At 53.5% G+C, this 9,627-nt stretch overlaps 1 protein-coding gene across 1 annotated transcript; it reads right to left on the minus strand.

The window, feature by feature from the left end:
- Positions 1-163: 163 nt before the first annotated feature.
- MARCKSL1 (MARCKS like 1) lies at positions 164-2,229 on the minus strand. Its single transcript, XM_020983515.2, has 2 exons — positions 2,056-2,229; positions 164-1,392 (listed from the first exon to the last, which is right to left on the minus strand). The coding sequence occupies exons 1-2, from the start codon at positions 2,131-2,133 to the stop codon at positions 895-897; spliced, it is 576 nt and encodes a 191-aa protein (XP_020839174.1). The 5' UTR covers positions 2,134-2,229; the 3' UTR covers positions 164-894.
- Between the last annotated feature and the right edge of the window lie 7,398 nt (positions 2,230-9,627).

Consider the following 9,627-nt stretch of genomic DNA (forward strand, 5'->3'; position numbering starts at 1 on the left):
CTTGGTAACCTTCCAGCACAATACTTCCAAAGGTTTGGTTATGGGGCAGGTGGCCACCAGGTCCAGAGAGATTGTAAACAACCACTGAGCTCTAGTCAGTACCAGCCCTTTGTGCTGAAAAGTAGCTACACCAAGTACCCCATCCAAATACACACTCATGAAATCATCACAACAGGGCCTGACATTTATTCCTTTTCCAAATGTTACAGTTAAAACCCAGATGGGAGGTTGGTTTTAGCAGTTAGAAAAAGTCACAAGTTTAGTTTTGGCCATTAAAAATTATTTACAAATGAAGAAAAATGAGACAAACAAGTTGCTTCACATTATACAGATCCCCCTCCCCCCAGAACCCTTCAGCTCCCCTACAAAGTCAAAAGGAACACACAGCAGGCGCACAAAGCTGGAGTTTGAAACTGATCAAGACATTTATAAAAACCCAACCAGGTTAGCTCCCTCCCAAGCCGATGGGGCCAGCGGGGGCTGGCACAAAATCCTCTTTATGAGCCCCAGCCCAGAAAGGCCAAGCAGGCCCAGAGATGGCCAGGCAGCCCACTTCAGCCTCAGTGACTGAGAGCAAGAGCAAACCTACCGGGGAAGAAAGATTAGGGCTCACCAGTGAAAGGGGTAGGAGCAGGGCCTGGGCTGAGCATCTCACTCCACTAACCTAACAGGGAATTGCAGAGCAGGCGGGATGGAGGGGACTTGCTAGGAGGGGGCCAGAGGGGAGGAGAGACAGTCCACAGGGGTCCGAGGTGGGGGAGAACAGCTCTGCCTGGAGGTCTCAGCTGCCTGTTCTAAGCTGGGCCCGGGAGGAGGGCGCTGACCCAGCCCAGGGTGGGGGGAACACAGTCTTTGAACTCGGGAGATGCCCACCTGCCCCTCCCTGCCCGGGGGCTACTCCTTCTGCTCGCCCTCCGGGGCTGGCGTGGGGTTCTGCTCGGGGGCTACGGCCCCCTCAGAGGCTGGCTCCTCCAACTTTCTGTCGTCGGCCTGCGCCCCCTGGGCCGGGGCGGCCGTGCCATCGGCGGCTGCCTCCTCCTCGCCCCCCTGCAGAGGCCCCTGGCCGCCCGTCGCCTCGGCCTCGGGCGCCCCTTCCTCGGTGGGCGAAGAGCCCGCCGAGTCGCCCCCCGCCTCCTTCCGGTTCCGTTTGAAGGACAGGCCGCTCAGCTTAAAGGGCTTCTTGAAGGAGAATTTCTTCTTCTTCTTGGGCGTCTCCTTGGGCGGCCCCTCGGCCTTGGCCTCGCCGCCCGGGCTCTGCGCCGCGGGGCTCGTGGCCTCGATGGCGTCGCCGCCGGCCCGGGCCGCGTCGGCCGGCTCGGCGGGGCCCGGGGGGGCGGCCTCGGCCTCGGCCTTGGGGGGCACGTCTCCGTTGCTCTTCACATGGCCGTTCTCCTGCGGACGGGCAGAGCACAGGGCAGCGCCGTCAGCCGCCTGCGGGGGGAGCTGCGGGGCGAACCCCCACCCCCCGGGCCCGGGGCCGCCAGAGGGCGCGCGGGGCGGCCGGGCGGGGCCGGCCTGGGGGTCCCGAGAGCGCAGCCGGCCGGGCCCCGGGCGCATCCCTGCGGGCATCCCCCGCGGCCCACCCGGCTTTTGTCTCCGCGCCGTCTACGGGCCCCGGGCCCCCGCCCCCCGCCAGACTCTCCCCCAAGGCATTCCCCCTCCCCCTCCTCCGCGCCCCCCGGCTCCGGGCCGGCCCGAGCGCCCGCCCCAGCCTCCCCCCCCATCCCGCTCGGCGCCCCGGGCTCCGCCTTTGTGCTCTGGGCGCCGGGGCCGCGGCTCGGAACAAAGGCGGCGGGCCGGGGGCCGGCCGGCCGCGCCCCCTCCCTCCCGCGCTCCCTCGCTTCGCTCTCCCTCCGCCCGCCGGGAGCAGCAGCGGAGCCGAGAACAAAAGGCGCGGGGGGAGGGGGAGGGGGCGCCGCGTGTCCCGAGCGGGCGGGCGGACGGGCACAAAGCCCGCGGCCCGAGCGAGGAGGACTAGGAGGACCGCGGGGAGAAGGCCGGTCCGGCCCGCGCCATCCCGGCCCCGGCCCGGCCCGGTCCGAAGAGCGCACCCACCTGTCCGTTGGCCTTGGCGGGGGCCGCCTCGTCGGCGCTCACGTCGCCCCGGGGCGCTTTCGAGCTCTGGCTGCCCATGGTCAGGGGAGGTGGGGGGGTGGGTCTGCAGCGCGGGGCGCCCGCGGCGGGGGACGCCCCGAGGGAGGGGGGAAGGGGGAGGCTGTCTGGGGCGGGGGGCGGGGGGCGGCCCCGGGCGCTGCCCCGGCTGGCCGAGCGAACTCCGGGCGGGGGGGGGGGGGCGAAGGGGGTACCTAGAAGCAGCCCCCAAACCCAGCCACTCCGCTCCGCGCCGGAATGCCTCCCGCCGCCCGCCGCGACGCTTAAATAGCACCGCGAGCCTGGGGGGGCGTGGCCGTCCATTTAACTAAGCACCCAATCAAGGCACGGGGGTGGGACCCGAGACGCCCCCACCTGCACGACCGGCAGCCCCGGAGTTCTAAGCCCCCTCGCCCCTCCCCGCTCCTCCCCCCCCAAAGTCAAAGCCTTGGAAAAGTGGGGGAGGGGTTGGGTGTGAGAATCATGACCATGGTTTAGAGGGGGTAGAATCCTTAGCGATCACTTTAAGGAGTGGAGAGGGTCCTGGGTGGCGGGGGGGGGCGGCTTTCCTTAACGAGCGTAAGGGCTTGCGACATACTTTGAGGTGGGCGGGGCAGGGGGAGACTTTAAAAAGAGAGTTGCGACCTGAGGGTCACTTAAAGAAGAGGGTGCCCTGAGTGAGGGGGGAGGATCCTCAAGATGTGGGGACCTTTGATTTCCTTAGGGAAGGGTAGGATGAAGGATCCTCTTAAGGAGAGATGGAAGCCTAGAGAACCTTTATGAAAAAGTAGAGATTCCTGGAGGGGATCACGTGAAGAACAGAAGGAACCTGAGAGTGTCTAAAGGGAAGGGGAGAGTTTAAGTTTCTCTGGGGTCTTCTTGGGCCTCGTGTCAGGGAGGGGTGATGTCTCTTCTTTGGGCAAGAGTAGGAATGGGAATCTTCCCTCCCTAGAGGGGTCACTGTACCCTCCCCAAAGGTCCTATGGCCCCATGGGTCACAAAGATGTGTAGATGGTTTGGGGGAGGTTGGGCAGGAATTAGACCATCCCCCTACTCCTCCAGACTCCCAGGTTCTCTCTTTAGCTTTGTCAGGTCCTACAAAAGCAGGAGGAAGAGTCCATTGGGCACAAGCTGGGAGAGAGAGATATTCCTCCTGGCCTTGGCTAGAGTAATTTGGGGGGCCCCTGGCGATTAGCTGACTCAGCTCCATCCAGGCTCTATTTCCTCTGGCCTTCAAGTCAGGAATCCTGTGTTTTTGTCCTTCCTTGCTCTGCCACCAATTCTGGTGTCATTAAGTCCCTTCCTTTTGGGGAGGGGGCCTCAATTTCCACCCCTGCACAATGAGATCTCTTCCTGCTGAGACATTCTTGGTGCTTGGTGAATCTGTGCTCACTCCTGCAGTCCTGAGCACTTTCCTGGCCTAGAGCAGGGGTCTCTTTGTGGCCAAGGAGACCCAGGATAACAGTTGTATACACTCCTCACACCCATATGCACAGCTAGACACCTTGTTCAGTTGAGAAGAAAAGTCCCTTACCCGTCAATGGTCCAGCTCTTCCTACTGGTCATCAAAGCATTGAACTCAATATTATAGAAGTCTGTGGGACTAGGAAAAATTCATTCTGTCCCAGATGGAATCATCTCAGGACAGCCCCCTCCTGCCCCTGTGCCCTGGGGTGGACCTCACCCCCCCCACCAAGGGAAGGAAGGTTGAGCCACCTCACCAGAGATTTGGGTCTCTTCTACTCACCCCTAAATGGGTACATGTTATGTGGGAACTAGATTGAGAAAGAACTGGGGAACTCCTCAACCTGTGAGCCTGGGTCCCCTCAAGTCCAGCCTGCTGCCTCGTTCCCCATTTCAGCCCCTCCCCAAGCCTAGAAGGGGAACAGGGAGGAGGGATCCCCTATTCTAAGCATTGGCCCATGTGGAAAAGGACCCAGGAGTTCTGCCCCCCCTTCCACTCCCCCCCCTCAGGGAAAAGCAGAGTAGGAGAGGGAGGAGGAAACCCAGAGTGTTGCAAAAGTGAGTTGGCTGGGATGTGTCAGGGCCGGCCAGTTCTGCCCCCATTTCCTCCTCCGAAGCGCCCCTCCCCGCCCCCACAGGCACGGGCAAACTCTGTTAGGCCAGAATCAGGGCTGCTGGCAGGGGGGGCCTGAACTCCGGCCTGGTCAGCTGAGGTCTGGCTTGGGGACATTCTCAGGCACTGCGGGCACCCCTTCCCCCCCCATCCCAAAGGGATGACTAATGTGTGACCAAATTGAGACACTTGGGAAATTCCGAGGTGGGGACTGGGGGGCAGGGGCTGAGATCTCAAAGACTGACTTAGGCTATAACTGAAGAGGAGGGTTAACATCCTTGTCCCTTATCCCTGGGTGCTTCTGGGCCCCACAGCTCCTATCTCTCCCTCCCACTGCGGTTCCCAGGACGCTGGGACCATGACTTAATATCGGCTGCTGCTGCCACAGGACTGAGTCCCAGGCGATCAATCAGGATCCCTCTCCATGTCCCGATGCCCATCCCTGAATCCGGTGCTGTTGCCTCAGTTTCCCCACCAGTTGAGGGGAGGGTGGTGAGAGTCACAGGTACCTCTGATACGGGGCATGACTGTGGTGGGGGTAGAATGTAAGGAGGGAGCGAAAGAGGGGGCAATAACCCCTTCCCCAGGGCCTCTTTCTTCCGACCTGTGTCTGTATCGGAGGCCCCAGCTCAGACAATGAGCCCATTGTTCCGGGACTCAGCGCCAGGGTCTGTTTCTGCCAGTGTGTATCTCTGAGTCTCTGTGTGTGAGTCTGCCTATGAGAGTGCCTCTGTGTCTGTCAGTAGGGGTGTGTGTGTGTGTGTGTGTGTGTGTGTGTGTGTGTGTGTGTGTGTGTGTGTGTGTGTGAAAGCAGAGCTCCAATGCTGTCCCTCCCTCTCTCACACACTTTCTGTGGCTCCCCACTAGCTACAGAATAATCATCATCATTCCTTTCACTTGCTAGAGTGACTTAGGATTTCCTCATCCCTGTTAGAAATCGTGGCTCCTCCACACCCACACAGATGGTGTCACGAGCTGCTCTAGCTCAGTGGTGTTCCCTCCTCAACCTCTCCCCTCTCCAATCCATCCTTCTTCCTATATGGGCCAAAGTGATTTTCCTAAATCACAGGTCTGCTCAAATCCCTCCTAAGCTCAGTAAACTCCAGAGGCTCCCTATTGCCCCAAGTATCAAGGAAGACTCCTCCGTTTAGCATTTAAAGCAACCTGGCTCCAACCCACCTTTCCCACCTTCCATTTCATGCCCTACTCAATCCAAGCCACCTGGCATCCTCACACAGGATGCTATTTCTAATCCTCTCCCCACCCTTGTCAAACTCGGAATGTACTCCTTCCTTGCCTCATCTTAAAAATCCTACACTTAGGGGCAGCTAGGTGGCATAGTGGATAGAGCACCGGCCCTGAAGTCAGGAGGACCTGAGTTCAAATCCAGCCTCAGATCAAACATTTGACACTTACTAGCTGTGTGACCCTGGGCAAGTCACTTAACCCCAATCGCCTCACCCCCCCCCAAAAAAATCCTATGCTTAGGGGCAGCTAGGTGGCATAGTGGACAGGACCCTGGAGTCAAGAGGACCTGAGTTCAAATCAACACACTAATTCTGTGATCCTGGACAAGTCACCTAACCCCAGTGGCCTCCCCTCATCAAAAAAAGTCCTACTCTCAGCTCAAGGACTACGTCCTCCATGAAGCCAGTCCCAGCAGCTAGTGCCTTCCTATCAGAATGGAAGCTCTCTGAGGCCAAGACCTTTTTTTTTTTTTGTCTCTGTGTCCCCATTTCCCTGGGGCACAGTATCTGGTACATAGTGGGCACTTGACATATGTTTCTTGTTGATGATGATGGTGATGGTGATTATATATTCTTATAGATTATATGATTCTAATGATATATTCCTATAGAGAGAGCTTTAAGGAGTCTATCCAGCTCAGGATAAATAAAGTCCAAGTTCCTGAGCCTAGTATTCAGGCCTTCCACCATCTGAAGCCACAAAGGCCTTTCCAGTGACATCACTCCTTCTTCCCTTGGGTCAACCAGTCAACAAGCCTGCATTGAGGGCCTGCTCTGAACTGGGCATTATGCTAGGTGCTGGGGGCATAAAGACAAAAAAAAAAACCACCCCTGTGCTGGGAGAGTGTAATTACATTCTATAGGGAGAGATGACATGGAAAACATATGCACACATGTAAGAATAGATGAAATAGAATATACAAGGTCATTTTTCTTGGGAAGGCATTAGCAGCCTTTTGGGAGACTCTGGGGAAATCCAGAAAAGTGTCATGTAGAAGATGGCATTTTTTGCTGAGCTTTGGAGGAAATCTGGGTTCCAAGAGGCAGAGATGAGGACAGAGGGTGTTCCAGTCCTGAGCCACAGACAAGTGTGAAGTTCAAGAGACCGAGGAGATAGTGTTCTGTGTGAGGTACGTTGAGAAGGCCAATTTTATTGGACTATAGAGTGTGTAAGGAGGAATAATCTATACAAAGCTTGGAAAGTAAAGAGGGCATTAAATGAAAAACAGAGATGATGTTTGATTCTAAAGGTAATGGGGGCCCACTGGGGTCGTAAGCAGAGAAGTGATATGGTCCCCATGAGCTCTTCCCCCATATTCCCAAGCTGCCCTTTCCTTTGCCACACTTTCATACCTGTATTCCCTTTGCTTAAGTATCCACCCAGATGAAATTATTTGAGGCTGAGGTCCGTCACCTCCAGGAAGCCTCCCTGGATTCTCCCAGCAAGAAGTGATTTCTCCCTGCTCTGAGCCCCCCTTTCCCTTCTCTTGTTTGTGAGCACCACACCTTCTCTTAGTATTTCACATAATTGTGTATATGTCTCATCCCAGTAAATGGGGCCTGTGTCCTTGTGGTCCTGGCCTAGGCCCCTGCACGCGGCAGGCATTCAGGGAGGGCCTGGTGGGTAGATTGAGAATTCCATTTGTGCTACTCTCTCCCTATGTTACCTGTGCAAGTCCCCATTGCTCACTCTGGGACTTTGTTTCCTCATTTATAAAAAGAGGGGACTGGACTAGGTAATCCCTAAAAGCTTCCACTTTTAAAATTCTAGGATCACCCAGACTGTCTAACAATGAACATCTATTGATTTCCACTCTTGCTGATTCATGGGTGGGCATTAGGCTAAAAGGTACCTGGGAAGTTGTCTTTCCTGGTCAGGAAACTGAAGGCTTGGAGGGGCCAGCAGATAAGTTCATCTTTTCCCATTGAAGGTGGTGATTTTGGAAGAGAAAGGAGGGCAGTGGGTTGTAGGCTTGTAGCCTGGATGCCATGTGCCTATGGTGTAGACACCAGGATGCTGGGCTCTGGGAAGCCTGGGCTGTAGACCACTAGTGCTGGCCTGAGCTCAGCCCACCTGGGCAGGAGTGGAGAGACAGGGAGGTGGGAGGGAATGCACTGAGAGGTACCATTTCCAAAAAAAGGGCAGAGGGGCAGCTAGGTGGCGCAGTGGATAGAGAACCGACCCTGGATTCAGGAGGACCTGAGTTCAAATCTGGCCTCAGACACATAACACTTACTAGCTGTGTGACCCTGGGCAAGTCACTTAACCCCATTGCCTAACATAAAATAAAATAAAATAAAATAAAATAAAATAAAATAAAATAAATTAACACTCTACCAAAAAAAGAAAAAAAGGGCAGAGTCCCTCTGCCCTCAGATCTCTGGGTGACTTCTGATGCAGCTTTCCAATTTGAAGCGTCTTTGAATTTACAATAATAGTCAAGATTTACAGAGTGCTTTGAGGTTTTCAAAGGGCATTGGATCTTCCTCTGTGGGATGGGTTCTACAGATATTACTGTAACCTATTTTACAAGGGAAGAAACTGAGACTTAGAGGGATTACGTGACTTGGTTTGGGTCAAGTCAACAAGCATTTATTAAGCACCTACTGTGTGCTGAGCACTTTACTAAGTACTAGAGAAGGGAGAATTTTTAAAAAAAGGTAAAAACAGTCTTTATGGTCAAGGAGCTTAGAAATCTCTAAGATTACAATAAAATCTTTGGTCATATAACTAGTAGTTTTAAAAGATGGATTGAATCCAGGTCTTTTTTTGATTCCAGTTATAGCACTTTCCCCACTGCATCACACTATGAGAAAGTCCTCAAAAAAACTGTAAAAGTAGATTCTATGATCAATTGGTCAATAAACATTTATTAAGCACCTACTGTGTGCCAGTCACTATGCTAAGTGCTGGGGTTACAAATACAATGGGCAACCAGGTATATGACAAAGAAAGAAAAAAAGCAAAGGAGGGTATTTTTCAAAAGGAATCAACCAGGAAAAGATTTGGACCCCAATGCTCAGCACTTGGGTAATACCAGGGGGAAAAAAACTTGAGATTTTTATTCAAGGTAGTAAATGTGACATTAAAAAAAGGCACTGTGAGGACTTAGTGGCATTGGACTCAGCACTAGAATACAGTGACAGAAGGGCATAACCTTTACAAATAAACAAACAAATAAAAAACCCCAGCCCCAATAGAAGGGAAGTGAACCGTGCATTTAGAAGTTACATACCTGAGTGAAAATCAGCAAATCTAAGGGGGTACATGAGTGAGGACCAAAGGGGGAAAATAAGAAAACAAAAACAAAAGTGATAGCATTGTTGGAGTATTCTACTGACCAACTGACCTTATGAAGACTATAGATGATGCTTTTCTAATAGAGATCACAACATTCAGTTCAGTTCAACATACATTTATTAGGCACGCAGCGCTGAGAATTCAAGGATGAATCATTATACGGTCCCTGCCCTCAAGGAAACTGCAGTCGGGGAGGGCCCCAAGAATAACAGTCAGACACCTAATACAAGTTAGAAATCATCAGGTGTGCAGGAGAGGTGAGTAATTAGAGGAAGCCATTGCAGGAAAGTCGAAGAGGGAAAGGTCCCTTCTATTTGGAGTGATCAGGGATGGCTTCATGTTGGAGGTGGGCATCTGAGCTGAGTGCTGAAGGAGAAGGATTTTACAAGGCAAAAGTACAGGACTCCATTTGAGGCATGAAAGGAAGTCTGTGTGAATCCACATTGGTGAGAGAGGGTCAGACAAGATTGAGGAAAAGTTAGTCATCCATTTTGTGTGAAACATAAACTATTCAGAAGACAAAGGTTGGAAATAAGGCTAGAAGGGTAAGTTACAAGCCAGATCCTGGAGAGCTCTGAATGCCAGGCTAAGTAGGTTGCATTTTTTTCTCTAGTTAATAGGGAGTCACCAAAAATCTTTGAGGAGGGGAGTTATATGGTCAGACTTTTGTACTAGCAAGATTACACAGGCAATATTGTGCAGAATGGATTAGGGAGGGATTCAGGTAAGAGATAATGAGGACCTGCACAAGGGTTGTGTAATAAAAGGCAAGAGATGACTGTGATGGGGGGATTTTTATCCAGAGAGCTACACAAAGCCTTACTCAGCTAAAAATGACGTGCCTGATAAATTTACGATCCTCTCTGCTGACAATGTCATCTCTTGGCAGATAGAGGAAGAGATGAGAGGGA

This window comes from Phascolarctos cinereus, unplaced genomic scaffold (assembly GCF_003287225.1).
Source record: "Phascolarctos cinereus isolate Bilbo 61053 unplaced genomic scaffold, phaCin_HiC Scaffold_726;HRSCAF=1367, whole genome shotgun sequence".
NCBI lineage: Eukaryota > Metazoa > Chordata > Mammalia > Diprotodontia > Phascolarctidae > Phascolarctos > Phascolarctos cinereus.